Source organism: Coregonus lavaretus (genome assembly GCF_964263955.1).
Source record: "Coregonus lavaretus genome assembly, chromosome: 37".
NCBI classification, from domain to species: domain Eukaryota; kingdom Metazoa; phylum Chordata; class Actinopteri; order Salmoniformes; family Salmonidae; genus Coregonus; species Coregonus lavaretus.
Genome location: NC_140024.1, coordinates 10,364,741 through 10,388,626, shown reverse-complemented (window position 1 = coordinate 10,388,626; position 23,886 = coordinate 10,364,741). Strand labels below are relative to the sequence as shown.

The following is a 23,886-nucleotide window of genomic DNA, read 5'->3' as shown; positions in this document are numbered from 1 at the left end:
AAGGGACAAACCTTACCTTAAATAAGTTAAGTGCCTGCACCTGCTGTCCTTTCAAATCCAAATGTTTCAGTTGGGCAGTTAGGTTCCTGCAAGAACCCCCACCAACTAAGGAGGTTCCTCGATGAACCCCACCTCTTATGGGGTTCTTGGTGCCAAGAACCTTAAGGTTCTTCAAAGGACTTTGAGGATCTTAGAAGAACCCTTGTTGAACCCCTAATTGTTAGAGTGTACCAACGATCGTTGATGGGGAGAACAGAATTAGCTAGGTGTTAAACTGTTCAAACTTCAATATAGTACCTGTTTGTGTGTCAGATATTACTGTACCTATCCTAACTGCCAACGGGGCTCCTGAGTGGCGCAGTGGTCTAAGGCACTGCATCTCAGTGCTTGAGGCGTCACTACAGACCCCCTGGTTCGATTCCAGGCTGCATCACAACCGAGTCCCATAGGGCGGCGCACAATTGGCCCAGCGTCGTCCGGTGTAGGCCGTCATTGTAAATAAGAATTTGTTCTTAACTGACTTGCCTAGTTAAATAACAAAATAAAAAAGTGACTATGTATGTGTTCACAGAAACATGTATAGAGCCAGCACATGGAGACTTGCAAGATGATGTGATGAAGTCCAGACTGACAGACATTAACATTTTACTAGACAACTTTTATTATTGAATGGTATCAGTCAATATGGGGAGGGAGAAACCCTGTGTATTCTGGATCAGGGAACTGTTGTTGTATATGGGACTCCACACAGGTATGTATGACCACTCTGACATGTTTGCCCAGCCTGGTCTCATAGACTAGACATAACATAGTCAACATAAATCAGGGATGCTCAAATTAGTATTATATGTTATGTTTGGTATGGTTACATAAGTTAGAAGGTTACTTAATTTAAGGCAAAAATGAAAGGAGGGTGGTTGGTCAGGGTGGGTGGGCATATAAAACGAACGTATAGCAACCCAAAGGTTGCATGTTAGAATCTCATCACGGACAACTTTAGCATTCTAGCTAATTAGCTACTTTGCAACCCTTCCCCTAACCCTAACCTTAACCCTTTTAGCTAACCATTCCCCTAACATTAACTTTAACCTAACTCCTGACCTTAACCCTAACCCTAACCCCTAGCCTAGCTAAAGTTAGCTACCTAGCTAGCGTTAAAAACTACAAATTGCAATTCGGAACATATTGTACGAATTACAATTCATAACATATCATACGAATTGTAATTAGTAACATATCATACGAAATGGATGATGGACATCCACAAATTAATTAATACCATACGAAACGTAACATATCATACTAAATGGGATATCTCTGATTTACATACAGAATAATACGAAATGCTTTGAGCCCCATTACCACCAGACAAAATGCCGATAGGTACAGTATCTGTATCGGCTGGGAATGACAATGAAAGGTGAATATATTAGCAGAACACTGCTTATATGGTGTTATGTAAAGGGCTGTTTATTTTATATGGACCTGTTACTACATTTGAAAGTTATCAAAACACTTAGTTTAGAATATCTACATAAATTCAGCAATTATATTATTTTCATATTACTCTACTGACCTATTCAAAGCTTCCTCCGGCATCTCACCATACATCTGCCTGTAGTTTTTACACTTCCCAATCGGAGCTCGTTTTTTCTCAGAGTTCCCAGTTGTCTTGAACGCACTGAAGTCAGAAGTCTGAGATTTCCGAGTTCCCAGTTCCCAGATCCCAGTTGTTTTGAATGCGGCATGAGTGGGGGGAAACAGCTGTGGGCAGCGGTTGTGTCTTGGTGGTGGCAAAGACACACCCAAGAAACACCCACATCAAACCACACCCCCAAGCCAACTCACCTTTGGCTTCTGTCATGGCCGCCAGCATTTCATGAGGAGCAAGACAAAAAACGAGGCCAAATCAGCGAGTGCAGTTCCCCTTTTAAAGGTAGACTCAGCGAGATGATGTAGATGCACGAAGTAAACAGTAGTAGTGGGTCAACAACAAGCAGGAGCGTTGAAGCGGCTATTGCCATGTTCAAAACAACTTGGAACTGGGAACTCGGAAATCTCTGTGATCTTCAGGTCGGAAAGTCAGAGCTCTAGAAAGATGCACGAGCTTCCGACTTGGAATTCCGAAAAAAAGAAATCCAGTCAGAGCTTGTTTTTTTCGGGGTTCCAAGTTGTCTTGAACACACTGAAGTCTGAGATTTCCGAGTTCCAAATTCACAGTTGAACGCCGCATTCATCCTGCAGCCATTGCCTGCATTGTCAACCAATCATTAGGCTGTTTTTGTTTGACCTACATGAACGTGACCAAAGACATGACTGAAACAGGAACCAATTTGTTGTGATTTATGTGTACAGTTTGTTGTGATTTATGTGCATGGTGAAAGTAGAATTCATTTAAGCGACCTCCTATATGTATTTTCTATAGGCCTAATCATAGAATTACATATAGAATCCCTATTAATTCAATAGGATCTCTGTGGGCCTAGTCGTTATTGTGGCATAAACAAAACCTGTCATGTTTTCATCTGCTTGTCAAACAATCACTTCAAAGGGCTTCTTTACTAGGCTATCCGCGCACGTTCATCCACTCGCAACATATTTCCAGCCTCCAAACAGTGTTGAATGGAAAGACACATACACAAAACACAAAAAAGTGTAATGACATTTGGCTATTTTCATTAGGCCAGAATGTATGCATCCACTGCTGTCTCGGTGTCACCACTCATCTCTGCCTTGGAAAAATGTCAGTGTTCTCGCCGAACCACATCTCATTTTGGAGCGTAGGCTATACCACCTGTTTTCAAGTCCATTCCCTAATTTTTCATGCATCTGACATGCGGTAATGATAAAAAGTGGTGTAATAGCCTACAGTTTTCGTGACATTTTGTTTCAATTATTGTGATAGGCTCATGTTTTACCGGTACAGCGTACCCCACTATTTATTTTGCCAGGATGCCGTACCGGATCATACTGCCTTACTTTCACCCCTGTTTATATGTGCTCTCTCACTAATTGATTTTACAATGTGTACACGCATAATATTATATTATGATTTTAGTTTGTGAGTGTGTAATATGGGGGTTAGATATGTTTATTTCAATCATATTTAAACAATGGCAACACTGCCATGTTGATCTGAGCCTTGCTGTTGGAAAACCACATTGGTGTCCGACTTTCGGCTGTCGCAGATGCACCTCCCCAACTTCATTCTTCAACTTTGACTTTCGTCTACAGTTGGTCACTTTAGCCTTACAATTCTACAGTGCAGCTCGTGGCATCGTCATCTCGCTGAGTCTACCTATAAATTATAAAGTAAATCTCAATGTGACCCGCCAGATTCAGAAGCTTGAAAACCCCATTAGAAAAAAAAGCTTCAAAACCCCCAAAACTAAAACTGAACATAATTCATGATGGTTTTTATTTTAGTTAGTTTTGGAGTCAAAGATAATAGTTTCAGTATAGTTTTTCAAACGGGTTTGTTCATTATTTTATTTCAGTTTACTAAATTGTCATTGATTAGTTTACGTTTTCGTTTTGTTTTCATTTACTACAATAACCTTAACACACAGACAGAAACACACACAGACAGAAACGCGCACACACACACACACACACACACAAATCGGCCCTGACTATGAGTGCCCTTGCCCTGGGCCTGAAAACACTGCCTGCTACCTCCTGCAGCCCTTCTGCTCCCAGAGATAGCGTCTCTTTGGTAGGGAGGCTGTCTAAATGCTTTATGTGTGCTATAACAGAGTAATCATTGTCAAAGAGAAAAAGATTTGTCAACATGGTGATACCCAAGGCAATTTTCCAGTATGTATGGATATTGGCCCATCCTGGGACTATTTGTGGTTTCCTTTCTGGGAAAAGATAGTACTCCTGTTGATTTCTCCCCCCTCTCTTAGATTGCCTCGGCTCTGTTTTATCCCCCTCCATGCAGTTTGAAAACAATAAAAGAAAAGTGATGTGTCTTGTTCAGCCACTAAATAGCTGTCTCGTTTCCCCCCTGAGGTGGCTGCACATCACTGCCTGCCCCATTTATCAGCTCCACGCAGGGCCCTCAAACTTCCAGGAATAAAGATGATAAATACCTCACCTACTTCTGCCTGTACAGAGGTAAAGGGCAAGGAGAGATGGAGGAAGAGAAGGAGAGTGGGAGGGAAAGAGAAATGGAGATAGAGACCCTGAAAGTGGAACTAAAATGTCCTTAAAGCACACCTGCCTCCCCAGTGCTCAGCCTCCCTCTTCCTCCCCCTCTTGATTAAATAGCATTTTCTCCCTCCTTATCTGTCGCTGTTCCTGCATGAGCGAGCTATCTGCAGCCTGACTGACAGACGCCTGGCTGCTTGCTCTGATAGGATTCCACTTTGGTTAGATAAATAGGAACTTAACTGAACTGAAACAATTTAAACAGTCTAAATGCAGCGAGATTAAAACTGGTCAAACAGTGACTGAGCACACAGCAGCATAATTTTCAGGGCGGTTGCAACATTGCCCGAGAGAAACACAAACATACATATAGCACTCTGACAGAACCAACACCAGAAAAGCCTGGGAGACCTTGGATGTATTTGAGACCCAAGTGCCCCCTGATCCGGGCCCACACCAGTTCATCCCCATGCCTGTCCATGTCCACCACCCCCCTGCCCAAACACACAAAGGGAGAGGGGCAGGCAGGATGGACCGCAGGACAAGTTTCCGCTTGGACGCCCCACCACAGCCAGCTCTGCCCAGAGGCCTTCCCAGACAGGCCACTCGAGTGAGCGACCTATCCTGACTCTAACGCTGTGTGGCAGGGGGACCGAAAGACAGATGTTCCCTGCCACTGGCATGGTACTGGAGAGGAGATTTCAGCATGTGTGAGTGTGTGTACATATGTGTGTTGCTTGGCTTTGTGCTTGAATGGCAGTGTGGTGAAGGGGGATGGTGGTGGTAAAAGAAGGAGAAATAAATCAAGTCAAAGCAATTTGTGCCCAGGCCTGCTGCAGTGTCATTAGAAATCCTGTCACGCAGCCTTACTGACAGAGCATGCTGCTTACCTAGGTCGACAGTGGGCCAAAGAGGAATTTTAATTTTCCCTCCAACACTGCCATTCCTCTGCATTAAATATGTGTGGGCTAGATGGATGGGGTTGTGGAGACAGTGTTATGTAGAGACATGCATCTGTATATCAAAGATTGAACTATTATATTTCATGCTTACGTACAAAAACCAACAAACACACATACAGATACACCAAAACCTTTGTTCAATCAGTGCTCTGGTACTGTGTGTGTGTGTGTGTGTGTGTGTGTGTGTGTGTGTGTGTGTGTGTGTGTGTGTGTGTGTGTGTGTGTGTGTGTGTGTGTGTGTGTGTGTGTGTGAGTGTGTGTGTGTGTGTGTGTGTCTGCTCGTCCTGCATTGTGGAGAGGAGATTGTGGTAATGACCCTGGCCATTGCAGCACAATGCTGCATATTTCTCCTCCCAGCTGCCACTTTAATGAGCAGATAAAATGGGCGCCACTGAATAATTAATACCCAGACCCATTAACGAGACATTAGAATGCATTTTACCTCTTATTGATTTTCCTCTTCTTCTTATTGAAAAAGAAAAAACTTTGACTTCGTCCGTGGTACACTTTGGGTCTGTTGCTAGGCTGGAGAGGAGAGGGAGTTGAAATATGGCTGGTCCTGTTAAAATGTCAGCTTTGTAATTACACATAGAGTGCCAGTGTGGCGATCTCAATGCCCCCTCCTCTGATTTATGATCTGGACTAAATGACAACCCACCCGGCTCGGCACAGACACTCAGCTCAGCCTTAGTGGAAAGAACAGGCATGACATTACACATTAAGAGGCACAGCCCATGACTCATAACCATGGACAGTCAAACAGCCAATCCGCACTAAGGCCTTTGACATTGTGAGACCCACATAATATCCTTACAATTCTCTCTGGGAGATACTACCACTCAGCCACATGCACCAATCCTCCATGTATCTCTTACCCCTGCCTGAGCACCTTACTGAAGAGACTCCCCTGCCCCTGGCCTTACTGGCTGTATGTCTGAGAAACAAGACTGAACAGGACAGGGGCTCCTGCATCATGCTCTGAGAGCAGGGCCCATCAGTCAGATGCCCCGCACAGATAGCTGCACAGAAAATCAATCCATATCTGGATAGATGGGGACGAGAGGCCTGATCAATGTACAGATATTGATACACCCATGCAAGGAGCTGCTACCTACATCCCCTGTACTCATTCTTCCTCAAATACAGATTGGGAATCTAGATTAACTGCTGAGTAAGGGAGGAATGTGTGTGAGAGACAAGGAGAGAGAGAGAGAGAGAGAGTTGTGGGAGATATATGTTACCAACACAGAGTTTAGTATCAGTGCAAACGGGTCAATAATGAATAGCTCCCTCCCATTTCTCCAGTCAATGTGTGCGGCATTACTCCAGCACCTGCTGACTCCCAGATTCACCAGCAGATTTGTCCTGTATCTATTCATCAGCCAACAATGATCCTCACAGTGGGCATCTCTGCTACACAGCAGCACACTCAGAGACACAGCCACACAGCAGTCTAGCTTAACCACTAGAGAGAGAAACAAAATGACTGTTTCTTTCACACACTAAAGGGATTCCACACCACAGGCCATCTGCCCAGCAGAGACGCCTGTTTGTTTGTGAGGAGTTTTGATTGGACTGAAGAGGATACTGAGAGGAGAGGAGTGTCTCTGACCAGGCTAGCTCACCTTGGGGCTGGGGTTGGGGCTGGGGATGACGGGACGGCCAGGTGTTTTATAGTATTTGTGGCTGTGATCATCCATCAGCACGATCGATCACGCTCCCAGCAGCTTTTATTAATGATCTTGTCAGCCGCCCAGCTCCTGGGTGCCTGTGCTTGTCCAGAATGATAGATCATTAGCTAGTCTGCCTGCTATTTATTCTCTCATGACCTTGTCTCTCCCCATTGTTGAGTAGACCGAGTTATGAGTGAACATGATAATTCAATATTGATCCGTTTTACTCCTCAAAAGGTTTGCAGCCCAGATCCTCTGTCCATTACAGATAAAAACTGCAAACACACACAGACGCATTCGGGCACAGATGCACTTGCATACGCACACACACACACTCACCCACATGAATGATCACGTATGCAGAAAGGAGAAATATGGAACAGGAAACAATTAACAACCTATAGGGATGGACAACGAAGAAAACATAAAAAACAAGATAATACAATTACAGTATGTATTTTTCTTTACAGTATGTATTTTTCTTTACAGTATGTATTTTTCTTTATAGTGTGTTTTTTCTTTACAGTATGCATTTTTTTACAGTATGTATTTTTCTTTACAGTATGTTTCTTTCTTTACAGTATGTATTTTTCTTTACAGTATGTATTTTTCACTATAATTTTCAATCCCCTATAGAATTGATAGACTACTTCAAGAAATTCTTAAATGAGTTAGGATACTTTATTCTTGTAATAAAGTATACTTCACATCCACTCCCAATCCCCATGAGAGCTGAGCCAGTTGTAACATTGTGTCAGTGGTGACGAAGAGCAGATCACTCTCTGTCCCTTTAAATGAGATCCCAAGTCAGCAGGAGTTTAATGAAAACCAAGCCTTGGGCAGAGCCACAGAGGTAGAACAGAATAAACATTAGCATGTAAACAGTAGCACTGTACTGCCTGAGTGAGCTGGCTTCCACAGCACAGAGCCCAAGCAGACACTGGGGGGTGAGCGGGGAGGTGAGGGGTGTGTGCCCCCACCATGTCCCGTGGCTGGAGAGCGGCTGGGGGACAACATGAGGCCTGTCATCCTTTCATCCCTCACGCCGCTATGTTTTATTAGCTCTGTCATATTAATCAATTAGCCACCGGCTTGGCACTCAGGCACGGCAATGTTCTTTTGAACACAGCCTTTTGTTATTGTCAAAAGTGTGTACGTGTGCACGTTTGACTGTATATGTTTGCGGGCTGTTTTTTTCTCCTCCTCTCCCTCCCTGTCTCCCAGTACATACCATTTATGTACCATGTTTTTAATACATTTCATTCCCTGACTTATTCTTTGTTGTTTTCTGTATCTCACAATTACTTCAAAGTCAGACCTGTTTACTCTGCAGTAGGAGTGTTCAAAGACGATCCAGTATGAACCTCTCGTTCTCTCTCTGAATCATTTATGATGGATCCCTTTCATGTGCCGAGTGACTTAGAAGACTCAATAAAAAAGAGAGAAGTTTGAAAAAAGAAACATGGAGGGAAAAATGAAGAAACACCTTGAGCTCAACAACTGAGTGGAAATACAAAAGCTCTCAATTAGCCAGGTATCAATACATAGCAGCAGGGCATTCTCTTTGAAAGCCCACACCCTTTCAAATATTAAACCCCCCTCGCTCATTTGAATTCAGTGTTAGATTGCGATGGCATTTGGCTTGCTCTAGTCTCCTCCCTCTCTTTCTTCTCCCCGTGTGTTAGGGGAGAGGCTGTCTGTCTTTCTGCATGCAACTATAGCAGTATTCATCGCAAGGCAGGCAGGCGTGGAGGAGACGAGATGAGCCCAGTCAAACGCAGCAGCGGCGGCGGCGCTTGCCCTTCTCTCTGCCTCCTCTCCCTGGTGGCCCCTCCGGGCCCTGGGGCCCAATAAGCAGCCATCTGCAGACAACCTCCACCACCACGCTCCAGCAGCCACACAGCCAGTGGGGTGGGGGTGTGTGTATCTGTGTGTGTGTTTGGGAGGGTAGGGGAGGGGAGGAGAGAAGAGGAAGTAGTCCAAGGGCACAAGCACTCCATCACGCCAGAGTCCTGGGAGTGACCTCCCACCACCTGAGTGTTGGGCCCACCCTGAGTGACTGCCATGCTGGCCAGGCCCAGCCACGGTGTGGGCGCTGCGAGCACAGAGCCTGTCCACTGGTGCCCCAGCAATCTTCCCAGCACATCCATCCTGCCCTGCCAGCCCACAGATCGATAGACCTGCTCTTTTAATCAGGTCTCTGGTGACTGTGGGTAGTGGAGGAAGAGGGAGGCTTGTTCCTTCCACTCTCCCTCCCCACCTCTTTACCACTCTCTTGTTTTCCTCTATTTTCCTCCCTTCCTGTCCGTTTACTCCATACTTGTTTTATTCCCATTTCTCTCCTTCTCGTCCTCCCTCTCTCCCTCACACTTTACTGTAGGTGTCTGTGTTGTCTTCCCCTCTCTACTGTATCCCTCTCCATGCTGTACTGTAGTGTGTCTGTGTTAGCAGGTTGCCAGGTTTCAGGGAGCCAGTATCCCAGGTTGGCCCAGCAGCACCGCTGGCTCCCAGCCTGATGCTGCCAGGCTCCAGCCCTGCCTGCCTGCCTGCTGCTTGGCACACACACTTTAATTGTGCTGATGTATTGATATAGAGCTGCGCCATACCGTAACATAATTTATACAAGATCATTCCCAAAGATGCAAACACAAAGAGAAGGAACGTTGGGGCTCTGATACATGGGCTAACTACACAGATCTCCCCCTGCCGCCGACACCTCCAACTGAATTTTACTCTGCTATTTTCAAGAGTGTGTACAGACTATCAAATTGTATATTAAATTATATACAAACTCTATATTCAGATTGAACAAGATGTTGCCTCTGGCTGCCCTTAACAAGCCAACACATCAATGGGAGCAGTACTATTGAGTCTGTCTTTCTCAGAACCCATGGAGTCTTTGTGTACTTGTATTTCTATAGACACTTACTCTATTTACACTGGACAAAAATATAAATGCAACATACAACAATTTCAAAGATGTTAGTAAGTTACAGTTCATATAAGGAAATGAGTCAATTGAAATAATTGAACTAGGCCTTAATCTATGGATTTCACATGACTGGGAATAAAGATATGCACCTGTTGGTCACAGATACCTTAAAAAAACATAGGGGCGTGGATCAGAAAACCAGTCAGTATCTGGTGTGACCACCATTTGCCTCATACAGCGCGACACATCTCCTTCACATAGAGTTGATCAGGCTGTTGATTGTGGCCTGTGGAATGTTGTCCCACTCCTCTTCAATGGCTGGTCAAAGTTGCTGGATATTGGCGGGAACTAGAACACGCTGTCGTACACGTTGATCTAGAGCATCCCAAACATGCTCAATGTTTGACGTCTGGTGAGTATGCAGGACATGGAAGAACTGGGACATTTACAGCTTTCAGGAATTGTGTACAGATACTTGCGACATGGGGTCGTGCATTATCATGCTGAAACATGAGGTGATGGCAGCGGATGAATGGCACGACAATGGGCCTCAGGATCTCGTCACGGTATCTCTGTGCATTCAAATTACCATCGATAAAATGCAATTCAGTTCATTGTCCGTAGCATATGCCTGCCCATACCATAATCCCACCGCCACCATGAGGCACTCTGTTCACAACGTTGACATCAGCAAACCGCTTGCCCACGCGACGCCATACACGCTGTCTGCCATCTGCCTGGTACAGTTGAAACCGGGATTCATCCCTGAAGAGCACACTTCTCCAGCGTGCCAGTGGCCATCGTAGGTGAGCATTTGCCTACTGAAATCGGTTACGACGCCGAACTGCAGTCAGGTCAAGACCCTGGTGAGAACGAAGAGCACGCAGATGAGCTTCCCTGAGGTTTCTGACAGTTTGTGAAGAAATTATTTGGTTGTGCAAACCCAGTTTCATCAGCTGTCCGGGTGGCTGGTCTCAGACGATCCCGCAGGTGAAGAAGCCAGATGTGGAGGTCCTGGGCTGGCGTTGTTACACATGGTCTGCGGTTGTAAAGCCAGTTGGACGTACTGCCAAATTCTCTAAAATGACGTTGGAGGCAGCTTACGGTAGAGAAATTAACGTTAAATTCTCTGCAACAGCTCTGGTGGACATTCCTGCAGTGAGCATGCCAATTTTACGCGTCCTCAAAACTTTAGAGTGGCCTTTTATTGTCCCCAGCACAAGGTGCACCTGTGTAATGATCATGCGGTTTAATCAGCTTCTTGATATGCCACACCTGTCAAGTGGATGGATTATCTCGGCAAAGGAGAAATGCTCACTAACAGGGATGTAAACAAATTTGTGCACAAAATTTGAGAGACATTTTTGTGCATATGGAACATTTCAGATATTTTCTTTCAGCTCATGAAACATGGGACCAACACTTTACATCATGGGTTTATATTTTTGTTCAATACAGTATATGAAATGCCACCATTCTGCTAAGAGGGAATGCTCATGTTATTTGTTCTTGACCCATGATGATGGTGTCAAACAATGAACGGCGTAGGTACTCGATCTCTCACATTAGCCTGTGGGAGGAGAGATGAAAAGAGAGGAGGAGGGTGGAAAAGAGAGGAGGTTGGAGGATTTCCAGCTGTGGGACACTTCTCTATCTAGACTCCTTCCTCTCTGCCTCTAGGCTCTCATCACACCTGTGTACCCACAGCTGCACACACCTACACACACTCACTTGATATGTCACCCCTTACACAGTAGCTGAATATTAAGCAAGGCTGCAATCAATAAACCAAACAGCAAAAACTGCATTTCCATACATCATCCATTTTATTACATTAAAATAAACTTCATTGCCAATTCAAGGGCATCCATCTGGATTGTAATTATGAACAATTTAAGAATGCACTGTATTCCCCTCTCTTCTTCTTCTGTGTATAATGTCAAGGATCTCTTGCTGCTCTTATCATTTTCACAGTTTCTTAATGTACTTGTGTGTTTGCATAATTATTCATGTCATGATCCCCAGTCATGCTAATGATCGTAGCACTCAGTCTTTAAAGAAGGCACCACAGCGTTATCGTATTAAATCAGTTCTCTATCATAGCGGCCAAACTAAATATATCTCTACAGCAGTTTAATCATGTGTAAGACACAGCACTGCTGAGCTCAGTGCCTCCAGGCCCAGCAGTGAACAGTCCTACAGTATTTATACCACTAACTCAGAGCTGAGTGGGGTCAATGGTGTAGTTAGTGGGATCCTCAATGAGGTCTCTTCATTCTTCCCCAGACCACTGTCTGGTGAGTCAGTCACTTGGGGTACATCTCGATGGTTTACTGTAGTATGATGAGGGTCTCTGCTCCTGCTGGAGGGAGGTGTCATGGAGGAGGTGGGGCGTGAAGGAGGTGCAGGCTTCTCTACTAGTTAGCTGGGGAAAAAGTGCTTGAGTAAGTCCTTCTTGTTGACCTTCCCCATCTGGTTCCTGGGCATCTCCTCCACAAGGACCAGGCCTGTAGGGATGGTGTACGGAGCCATGTGCTCTCTGAAACACAACACAGGACAATTAACACACAGGACAGAAACACATATAAAGGCCTTCACATATTAACACTTCTACTGCTTAACACACAGGCACACGCACACAGGCACAAAGCCATGAGACACTACTTGAGCGTACACACAATAACAATTACAGCGGAACAAAGGCTGAGCCTCTGGTGTTGCAGTCAGTTTGAGAGATAAGAGAACGTCCTTCATACACACTAGAGCGCCTCTCTCCCTCAGTATTATCCCCCAGACTACTTCAAGACATTTCCTATTTGGTTAATACAAAACAATATAATCAGCACAAAATAAAAAACAAAAAGTCATGGCAAAAACAGAAGGCTGAGCTAATTAAATGTTTTCCATTTTGAATGCATGGTTGTTATGTCGAGTCGTGAAGCCTGAAGCTTTTTTTATTATCTAATGGCTGTGTTGTGGCGATAGACAGAGAATAGTAAATCAATATATCATACTGTAGCATAGCGTACTTCTGTCCCTCGCAGCATACGGTTCTGTCTCTCTCTATACATGTGACTGCATGACTGTGTCAGACAACTATGTGCACGTGGGTGTGTGTCTGTCTAATGGGGCTTGTTCATGTCTGTACACTACGCACCCATCTCTCGGAGGCTCTGCCTGTTGTGTGTGTATGTATATGTGTGTGTCTGCACTAGCTAGTGAGGAACACAGCGCTTGACACAGATACAGAGTGACAGCTGAAGCCGGGGCACTGAGGAGTGAGCATCCATGCACTTGTTTGTGTCCCCCCTCCTCTCTCTCTCCCTTTCTGTTCCTCCTCTCATCTCCTTCACCCTGGCTGGCCCTGCCTTGGCCCTGTGCTTGCCCGTCCGCAGGCAGCACCTGTGGGTGAGGGGGACAGGGTCATTGGCAGACAGGCAGCGCTGTTAATCCACCATGCAGGACCAGCAGGGCACAGCAGTAGGGCCTGCACACCCCCGCACCATATGGAGCCCACAGCACACACACGCAAACGGGGTGGGCAGAGAGTGCTAGAGAGAAAGACAAAGACAGATGGAGGGAGAGAGACAGAAAGAAAGAATACAGAGAGCAAGTGAAAGAGAGAGGGGGGGTGGCACAAGGCGGGAGAGAGAGAAGGAGAGAGACATGCCCTGAGCCATTCCACAGAAAGGGACATGTGTCTTCTGCCAGTGTTGGGGGGCAAAACAAACCACAGTGACATTTAGGGAAAAAAAGAAGCCAAGACCGAAACGGCTTGCCTGCCAGACAGAGAGTCCTCCATCAAAATCCCTAATTTCCTCAACCTCCCTTCTTCAGTCCACATCTGCCCTTGGCCCCTTCAGTTAAATGAGTTCTTGCTCTCTCTCTCTCACCTCTCTCTCTCATTGATTTTGTGGCTTCAGCATCAGTTACTATAAACAAGTCTGGATGACTCCTTGGGGGACTGAGCAGTGAAGTCTTCCTCTAATTCAATAAATGCAGTGGACGCCATTCTATTTTCAAAAACACACAATTTAAGGTTTTCGTATGTTCCCAAATAGTAAAGCCACAGAACCCTAAACACCAACTAGCTGATGGAATGGAGTAGCATGACAAAGCATAGCTAACTAGCTAGCAGACATACCAATACATCCAATATCTATTAGAATTCGGTCTGGCACACATTTGTAATACAAGAGATCTACGATTTATAAGCACCTTAATGGACATGGTAAAATGAGTGGTTTTGAAATAAATACCTCTACAGGTATTGGGAGTTATGTATCTATATTTTTTTACTAATGCTGCTTTATGGCGCTGTAAAACTAGTGTGACAATAATGTCCTTTGTGTTGCCTGTTACCTGGCCCAAGTCTTCAGCTCTGACAGGGTCATGCTCAGCCCCCTCTTCAGCTGCACCACCGCTGTCACCTTCTGTCCCCAGGTGGCGTCCCGAACTCCAATCACAGCCACATCTGAGAGGTCAAGGGTCACCACACATGGGCATCAGCATAACACCCTGAAATAAGATACACCCTGAAAGCTACTGTAATATGTCAACTAGTAAAATAATTAATGTTGTTTAAACCCAACCAATCTAAATGGTGCTAATCTAATGGTGCCAGCCATGGAAACCAGTATGAAAAATGTATGCACTCACTAACTGTAAGTCGCTCTGGATAAGAGCGTCTGCTAAATGACTAAAATGTAAATGTAAACACAAAAGTCGGAATATTTAGGCCAAGCTGCCAATGGAGGGTGTGTTTACCTGTGATGTCAGGATGGGCTAGCAGGTGTCGCTCCACCTCCAGAGCACTGATCTTATATCCTGCACTCTTTATGATGTCCACTGAGGTGCGGCCCATGATCCAGTACACCCCATCCTTATAGACCGCTGTGTCCCCTACAGGACACCATACAAACACAGGAAGACTGGGCTTAGATAGGAGAAAAACAGCAAAACAAGCCCACGCTAAACAAAAATTGCTTAACAGTCCTCGTCTATCAAAGGTATGCACATCTACCATGTACTGAAAAACGCACAAACGCCATAATTCAACCCCTACTCCCAACGGGTTGTCATATGACTTGCCATATTGTGTCTAATACAGGCTTGTGTATGGAGGAGGTAGAGAGGGTGGGCTCATAGTACCACAAAGCAGGCCTGCTTCATTAGCGTGTCAGAGACTCAGTGGAACCACAGTAAACATGGCCAGCACAGTCCAGACCACAGCAGAACAGCTGAGACTGAGAGCTCCATCAATCAGCAGGTGAATGGCAATATCCTGGACGCTGCACACATGCACGAAAACACACACCCAGGGCTGCTGATGCTTTCCCCTCTGCTTTCTAATAAGTGAGTATTGAACCTGCTCTGGCTCTATCTCTTGGGCAAATAGCTGAGAGGAAAGAGAGAAAGAGAGCAGCTCAGCTGTTCCCCTTAATTACCTCCCCCATGCACACCACTGATTAGCAGCACAACGCCAAGACTCAGGTGTGCCGGGCTGTCTCAGTGGCACTGTAAGAACAACAGCCTATATAATATATAAAAAAAACACAAACATCCGTGGACCATATCTGGGAGCTGGCTGACATCCAGGCCACCTGACACCTCATCACTAGGTAACACTTTCTTTCAGCGAAAAACGCCACACCTATCAGCCAGGGCTCAGAGAGGCTGAGGAGAGGAGCTGAGTGGAATACTGGAGCTGTGCCCTCAGACAGAAGAGACATGCTAGACACCTACTGGTGTGACCACGGGGGAGAACTGTAGTTGTGTGTGTTTGGGAGTGGCGTGTGGAAAGAGGAGGTTATGTGTGTGCGTGTGGGGGTGTTGGAAGTGTGTGTGTGGGTGGTTGGTGGGGGCTGGTTATTGAGTGTGAGGGCTCAGCTGGGGCTGGGGGATGATGAGGAGGGGAAGTGGGTCATTGTGGAGGATGAGTGTTGGACTGAGAGAGGGCGAGGGGGAGGTGTGGAGAGAAGGCGAGAGTTCTGGTGGATCATTACAGAGTCCCCAGCTGAGGCAGGGAGAGGGAAATGAAGGCTGTGTGAGAGGTTTGGGGGTGAATTGGGGTGTGTGAGAGGTGTGGGGGTGTTTTGGGGTGTGTGAGAGGTGTGGGGGTGTATTGGGGTGTGTGAGAGGTGTATGAGAGGTGTGGGGGTGTATTGAGGTATGTGAGAGGTGTGGGGGTGTATTGGGGTGTATTGGGCTGCGTATGAGGGGGTTAAGCGGGTGCTGGAGACGGCGCCTGGCCCAGGGCTGGTGGGTGGTGACTGGTGGAGGACAAGTGGAAGGTGCAGCAGGTGACAGATGCACAAGGTCACCCAGCCTCTCTCTCTGACTGCCTTCATTAGAGATACAGCATCAGGAGAAGAGAACTACGACATGACCTTCTATTCAGTCTCACTTCTACCAGACCATACAGTCACCTCTACATTCTATGACTCAGATCATATCAGTGTACATTATCATATACATAGTACACACTTACCATCGTATATGGTATCAAGGTAAGGAAATACTAGATAAAGACTTAAGCATAAATCAAAAGCAGTTTAGTTACAGTCTCTCATCTCCCCTCTATCACTCACCCACTCCATCATCTCAACCTCCCAAAATACATTCATCTTTCCTCTACATCCCTCTATCCATCCTGCCTCTTTCAGCACGCTCCGCTTTCAGTCCTGCGACTCCATCCCCTCCTCTCTATCTCCCATTTCTCTCTCGCTCTCTCCCCTCCTTTCTACAGTGTCTCTTCCTCTCCCATTGCCTCCCTCCCTCCCTCTCCTCTCTCTCTCTCTCTCTCTCCTCTCTGCCTCCGCCGAGCACAGCATCAATAGAGGGCCCATCTGTTCCCATACATCACGCACTTCATTTCAGTTTATTAGCCGGGATAAATCATAAATATTTCATTATACATCACGGGTGGCTGTCGCAGGGACGCCGCAATTTATCACCGCTGCCCTCTCTCCCGGCTCCGCACCGGAGCAATAAGCTTTCTAGTCTATTAAACAAGATTGATACAGTGTGTAAATTTAGATATTGGGAATTTCTTCACAGACCACTGCTCTGCACTGATAGACCGGGGCAATGGGGGAGGAGGGGGGTAGAGAGGAGGATGGGGGGAGGAGGGGGGCTAGCAGAGGAACTGGATGGGTGTTAACATCAGTAATAGTATATTTACAGTTTCCCCTTCAGTTTTAAGGAAGAAAACCCCAAAAGCCAGGAATAATTTAGTCACAGGCGTGTAGCCCCGTTCTCATGTAAATAGAAAGTAGAATGAGAACATGTTTTACTTGACTACAGATAAGTGGGATGCCATGGGGGTGGAGTGGAATATATGCATTGCTTTTCACTTCACACCCCTTTACTGCTCAATGATGTCTGAGGGGAGAGAGGTCTACACTGCACAGCAGGCAGACATTACTAACACACAGTACAGTCAAATACACTTCAGCTGACTTTGAGACACTTGGTGCTCACTTGACGATGGCTGTTGTGACCTTACGTCTTTGAGGACCTGGAAAACAAGGAGAGAGAAACAGCGGCTGTTTGGAATGAGGGGCCAGTGGGAATAGTGATTGGAGACGAAACTGATAAAAATGGTGAGGGGGGTGTTTGCAAGTGTGTTACCAGGACACACAGAATAATACTTGTGATTTGGCATCCCAGTCTCATTACTGTTGTGGAGGACAAGCGGAGGAGGAGGGAGATATGGACGAGTGGCTTTCTTAATTAAAACGATAAGAAGCCTAATTGCGCTGGGCTTTCATCTCCTTCCTAGGCATGAACAAAAAAAAAAACGATGGATGGCAGTGAAGAAATGAAAAACAGTGGAGTGAGGAAATAATAGAATAGAAGATGGAGATGGTGTGCAGAGAAAGTTCCTGGTCTGCAGTGAAATGTCTCCTCTCCTCTCTCCTCCTTGCCAGTGTCTGTCTCCCCCTGCCTGACACCATGATCTCAAGCCTGGCTGGAATTCTGAGACAGGGAAAAGGCAGGGAAGTGACAGTCAGCACTGCCCAAAGCCAGACACATTTTTGTAAACGCAGAGGCACAAACATACACCCACTCTTGTCTTGGGCTGCTCTGGGCACACTCAGTGGTAAGGTTACACTGTGGGAGGTTTTGGTGTGTGTGTGGGGGGGGGGGCTCTAGAAAGGGCAGAGTGAGACAAATGACAAAGGCCACGCTCAGCGTCACACACACTTCTGTCAGCTCCAGGCGCCGCTGCTCTAGCCGTTGGAGAGGGACACATGGAACACATGGAACAATGTCTGTACAAGATGCAAGTTTAAGGACATCAAGTAGGTCCTGTATCAGCCAGTCAGCATTTCACCTCACACAAGACGCAATCAACTTACTAAGTAACGCAGTGATGAAGATAAGCCAGTAGCCATGTTCTCAGTGAGAACATCCAGCATCGCAGTAAGAGCAGAAGGCCTTATCTGAGCTGGATGAATGGGGGGTCTGCTACTCTGTTTATCAGCCATCTCTCTTTAAGAACAACAGTCAACACAAAGCAGAGAGACATTAATATTAATGCCAACATTAAAACCCAGGCGACTAAATGGAACAGCTAATGAGGATGAATAACAGACAACCGCTGACAAAAATCACCAGCTCTGATGTTATATATCATCCTTAACTTTTGTCACAGCTCCTTTTTGCGTAATTAATATCGTACAAGAAAGCGGCTTCGCACTTGGATGAGTGATCTAATTTGTTTAATACAATGCAATTAAAGGGAGAGAATTGCTTTATGTTAATGTTACTGACTATGTTGCTCGCGGTTGCTTATCGTCTTGGTGAGATAGCGAGCAAAACTTCTACGATTGATAACCTCTCCCGGAGATCTGGCGTGTACTTACACTAACTACTTGACTACAGTTTGCATGCAACTGCTCACCATGTTGACACACAGAGCCGGTGCAGTAGCAAGCTCCCTAAAATCGAAACAGTAACCATTTATACAAAGACATAGCAGAGATCAACATGGCAGCACACTGCCTCCACTGTAGTGGTAATGCTAGTATGCCTATCAATGTACTGTAGGCATTTCCCTGCCTTATCAGTGAGTCTAAAAATACTTACAGCCTGTTCCTTCCATCCTACCTATACCTCCATCCTCTCATCTCATGGCCAACTCTATCAGAACAACACAAAGAGGTCCCTCCATCCCCTTCCATCTGCCATCAGCCACAGCATGTCTACAGTTGACAGCCAGCTCAGAAAATACTCACTATTTATCAATCAGTCTTTCCACTAAAAATAGAAAATAAATGCCAAGACAAAAGTAGAGTAGGTCAATAAACCTAATGTGGGCTGTTCTACCAGTCTTTGTTTCTTCTTTGGGCACACAGAATGTTTATAGCATTCCAATGTAGAACTAGTGGCTTACCACATATCCTGCAGACACAAGTGCTTACTGAGTTGAAGTACAATACCTTTACCAGAGTATATGGATACACAGAGCTCCACATGTCAACACCTTGATTGGAACATATCATTGGAATGGATGTGTAGCCTTACCATAGGGGAAATGGAACAAGGGGAAGGTGGGCGGTAGAGCCATGAGGGGAACGTGACATTGGAGGGGCACCGCGTTCTGAGCGGAGGTGAAATGTGACATTGGGAGGGGAGAGGGGAGAGGGGGGAAGGGAGAGGAGGAGAGACGCATAGGGGAGAAGAACACTGCTGGGAGCAATGGCGGAACGTTTAAATCACTAGCGATGCCTGCCTGGAAAATAAGGCACACTGCTGACTGTCTGACTGTCTGTCCTGCAGACTTTAGCTGAGAGGTTAAGACTGACACAACTTTAAAACCTAACACGCACTGAGCACACACACACAAATGTAAAAAATATTTGCAGATTGAATGCAAAATCCGGCCACAGTACAAATTACACACAAAATCAACGGACCACAAACTAGTGATGGGGGGAAAAATCGATACAGGAGAGTATCGCCATATTATTTTTGACGATATTATATTGATTCTATAACTCCAAGTATCATTAAAAAATATATAATATACAGTATATATACTGTAGTGTATGTGTGTTTGCACTTGTGGTTTGTGTGTGCTTGCGGTGTGTGTGGTAATGTAACGGTAATGAGCCTGGCTCTGTGAGAGGTTCTGCTCTCCTCTCCGCCCTGAGATGATCTGAGGGAGGTTGAGCTCCACTCCTCTCCTCTCACCCTAGTTAACATTCTCCCCTCTCCCTCCAGTGGCCTGCACACCCACATCCAGGCCTGCCTGTTATTTACGAGCTCAGCAAGGCTAATGTGCAGTCCCCAAACAGTGCTTACCCGAGCACTGGCAACTTTTAAGATGCCTCCATTATTCATAAGTATGTACACGCAGCATTTGGAAAATTGCTAATGCTTTCCCTCCCAGCCATCTTTATTTATTGATATATTTATTTATTGTTTTTCAGCGCATAATCCATTCCGGGGAAAGAGTGAGCTGTCCTGCTAGAGCGCTGGAGACCAGCTGAACCCCACTTCTCCCAGTCTCTCCCGCTCTCTTCCTCTACCCCTCTCTCTCCATTTCTATCTCTGTAGCGCTACCGCTAATAAAATTAATGGTCTTGTTTACGAGGGACAGTCTTAAGGACTGCACTGGTACAATGGAAAAACCTTATTAGTAAGAGCCTAACCACACAGGCAGGGAGCCTGCACACAAACACCAGAGGCAGAATAAATCTGACCGCAACAGTCAATATTTCATGGAGGGAGTCGAAGATAACGATCCATCCACAACATAGGTTATGAATTCATGATGGCGTTAGACCTTGGCAGGATTCCTCACACCGTCTGTGTGCTTGTGTGTCAGCACGGTTGTCACGAGGTTGAAATGATGTTAAGATCCTGAAAGAGGGATGAGACTAGTGGAGGTATGGTTTCAGTTGCTATGTCCAGAGACTGGCTCATCATTAGTGTTTGGCATGGTAGACCCAAGTCAAACAGTCAGTAATTCTAAGCCAGTGTGAATGATCTGCTCAATTTGTTTTTATTTGTATTTATTATGGATCCCATTAGCTGCTGCCTACTCTACCTGGGGTCCGGCAAAATTAAGGCAGCTTTACAATTGTAAAAACATTACAATACATTCATTACAGAATTCACAACACACTAAGTGTGTGCCCTCAGGCCCATACTCTACTACCACATATCTACAACACATAATCCATGTGTACGTGTGTGTATAGTGTGTATGTGATCATGTGTCTGTTCCTATGTTTGTGTTGCTTCACAGTCCCTGCTGTTCCATAAGGTGTATTTTTATCTGTGTTTTAAATCTGATTCTACTGCTTGCATCAGTTACCTGATGTGGAATAGAGTTCCATGTAGTACTGTGCGTCTCCCATAGTCTGTTCTGGACTTGGGGACTGTGAAGAGACCTCTGGTGGCATGTCAATAGGTGGCCTGGAGCCACTGGCCAGTTAAGGAGACTGACACACATTCTGTCCCTCTCCCTGGTAGGTAATCTAGCAGACACAGACAGCTGAAAGGGAGCTACTGAGGAATACGTTTGAAAGCAGGGCAGATTGGAGGAGAGGAGAGGCCGAGCGAGTGAGTTGACACAAAGAGAAGTGAGGAAAATCAATGGGAACAAACGTAGTGTGGAGATGGGCGCAAAGTGAGCACTCAACAGGGTGACAGCTTATCCATAGAGGTGCCAGTCAGGCCACACTTACCCAATTAAAGATACCGCCAGGCAAACAGAAACCATGTTGATCTCTTGGCTCTCTCTATTCTTTTCTCTTCCTCCCTCTCTTCATCTCTCTCCTCTTCCCTCTCTCTTTCCCCCTCTCTCTCCGAGGGAGTCTGTGTGTATGGTAAAGGGTGAGCACACAGGGTCAAATCCAAGAGGAGGATGGAAGGGTTAAGAGTTGAGATGGTGAGAGACAGACCGATAGTTCAGGTGAGAGTGAAGAAAGGGAGAGGTTGGGAGGGAGGGGTGGAGGTAGGTAGGAGTGTTAGATGAAGAAGCGAGGAGGAGGAGAGGGGGAGAGGGGGAGAGGGGGAGCAGGTGTGAGGGTGAAAAGGGTATGAGTGTGAGAGGAAGTTGGAGGAAGTGAGGGAGAGTGTAAGTAGTACTCTTGTTGAAACTCACACCTTTTCACCCTGCCTTCACACCAACAGAGCAAATCTTCACGCATACTGACAACCAAAGAACCATGCACTGGACAGGGAATAGCATTGTGCCCATTCTCCAGTCTCCCTATTCAACTATATGAACTGGCCACAAGCCTTCAGATGAGGTGGCATCAGATCTGACACTCCTAACACCTACAGTGTCAGGGAGGGGGGCAGCAGAATAGGGTGAATAGGCCTGGGCATGTATGTCAAAGTAAATGTAAAGTAGTGCTGTAATGTGAGCCTGCTGGGAGGCGCTCTAGGAGGACATGCTCATTGTAATGGCTGGAATGGAATAAGTGAAACGGTATCAAACAAATCCAACATATGTTTGACTCCGTTCCATTTATTCCAGTCCAGCCATTACAATGAGCCCGTCCTCTTATAGCTCCTCCCACCAGCCTCCTCTGGTAGTGAGGATATAGCTGCCTATGGAGCTGGTGGATGCAGGGTCACCATGGCAAGCAGGCTGCCTGAGGCGATGGTGCGTGTGTGTGCATGTGTATGTGTGTGTAGGATGGAGCAGGCAGGCGGGTGGGCAGGCAGGCAGGTTGCTTGGCAGTAGCAGTGGCCGGCTAGGGCACTGACTGACTGGCTGGTCTGTCTGCTGGGAGCTGATTGTGCTGGCTCTCATTATCCGGCCAGTGGGCCTAATGGAGTGTGACAGCAGCGTGCGGCGCACTGGAACTCTGTCCTTCCAGCCCTTAAAGCCAATTAAACCCACTCCACCCTGCCAGCTCCCGCCTTCCTCCCTGCCAGCTCTCCCTAACTCTCTCCCTCTCTGCAGCCCCTTCTCCATCTGTGCCTACTCCACTCTTTCTTGCCCACTTCTCTCCATCCTTTATCCCTGCCCATCTCTCTCTCTCTTTCTCTCTCTCTCTCAGCAGCTCCTCCATCCCTGTAGCCCTGTTCTAAAGCGGGGCTCCTTGGGGGAATGTACTGGGCCAGAGAGGGCCTAGCCTGCTTCTGCACCACTGACAGCTCTGATCTTCTTCTCCCCAACCCACAGAGGAGTCACAACCACTTAGAGAGGAGAAATGCCTCCCAGCATCAAAAACACACATCCTCCATTTATCACAACCCAGTCACTGGAGGGGAGCGAGACGCCTTCTTCCTAAATGTTTAAATACAGCTCCTGGAGAAAGAGAGGTCATGACAAACATAGTTCTGACAACATGCCTCATCCAGTCTTCTGGGTGTAATTGGTGAAGTAGAGAGAACATGGTGAACCCTAGCCACCACAGACCTAGTGGCCATGTGAAATATTCACTAGTCTTTTGCAGCCCTCTCATAGTATTGTATCATCAGGCTGTCCCTCAAGTTAAGAGCCTGTGTAGCTGCATACCAGTCAATAAATCATGAGATGACGGTGTGTTTCTGACTGAGACAGTGTACTGTACCTGTTTTGAACCAGCCGTCCTCAGTGAAAGACTCTCTGGTGGCCTCTGGTTTGTTCCAGTACTCTGTGAAGACCTGGTTTCCTCGCACCATCAGCTCCCCCTCCTTCCCCTCCAACCCTGAACGCACCTAAAGAGACACACACACAAGTGGATGGGTAAGACAGACAGGGTCCTGGACATGCTAACTGTTTAATATACTCCTCAGACTGATTAATATACTCCTACTGTATCTATGGATGTGAGTGTTTCTGACTACTGAATACCTGAGTTTCTCTGCTGTTGCCCTCGGCGATGGTGGTGCTGGTTGCGTTCGTCATGACGATGCGAACCTCCACTCCTGGAAGAGGGACACCGACTGCACCTGCACACATACAACGGTAAATACTCACATCATGCATACACAATGGAACTAATTACACTATCACAATTAATGCTAACAGTTTTAAATAAAACAATTTATCCCCAAAATATTTGCATCAACAAATACAAATGAAAATAGTGATTTCATGACAGTCCTTCTCCTACACAGTGCGCACACATACGCATGTGACCACCCACACATACGCAGGTGACCACCCACACATACGCAGGTGACCACCCACACATACGCATGTGACCACCCA

General features: G+C 46.2%; 1 protein-coding gene across 2 annotated transcripts in view; it reads right to left on the bottom strand.

Annotated features, from left to right (window-relative positions):
• Positions 1–11,522: 11,522 nt before the first annotated feature.
• Positions 11,523–23,886, bottom strand: part of acsf3 (acyl-CoA synthetase family member 3) — a 28,738-nt gene continuing 16,374 nt past the window's right edge. The window contains exons 6-10 of one of the 2 annotated variants that reach the window (XR_014610796.1): positions 23,527–23,624; positions 23,264–23,390; positions 14,487–14,621; positions 14,082–14,237; positions 11,523–12,258 (exon numbers count right to left, since the gene is read on the bottom strand). Coding sequence is in view for 1 of the 2 variants with exons in the window: in XM_084154728.1 (XP_084010854.1) it covers positions 12,141–12,258; positions 14,082–14,193; positions 14,487–14,621; positions 23,264–23,390; positions 23,527–23,624 (590 nt within the window). In the remaining variant the exon portion in view is untranslated. The remainder of the gene's footprint in view (positions 12,259–14,081; positions 14,238–14,486; positions 14,622–23,263; positions 23,391–23,526; positions 23,625–23,886) is intronic. The other variant, XM_084154728.1, reaches the window with a different exon arrangement.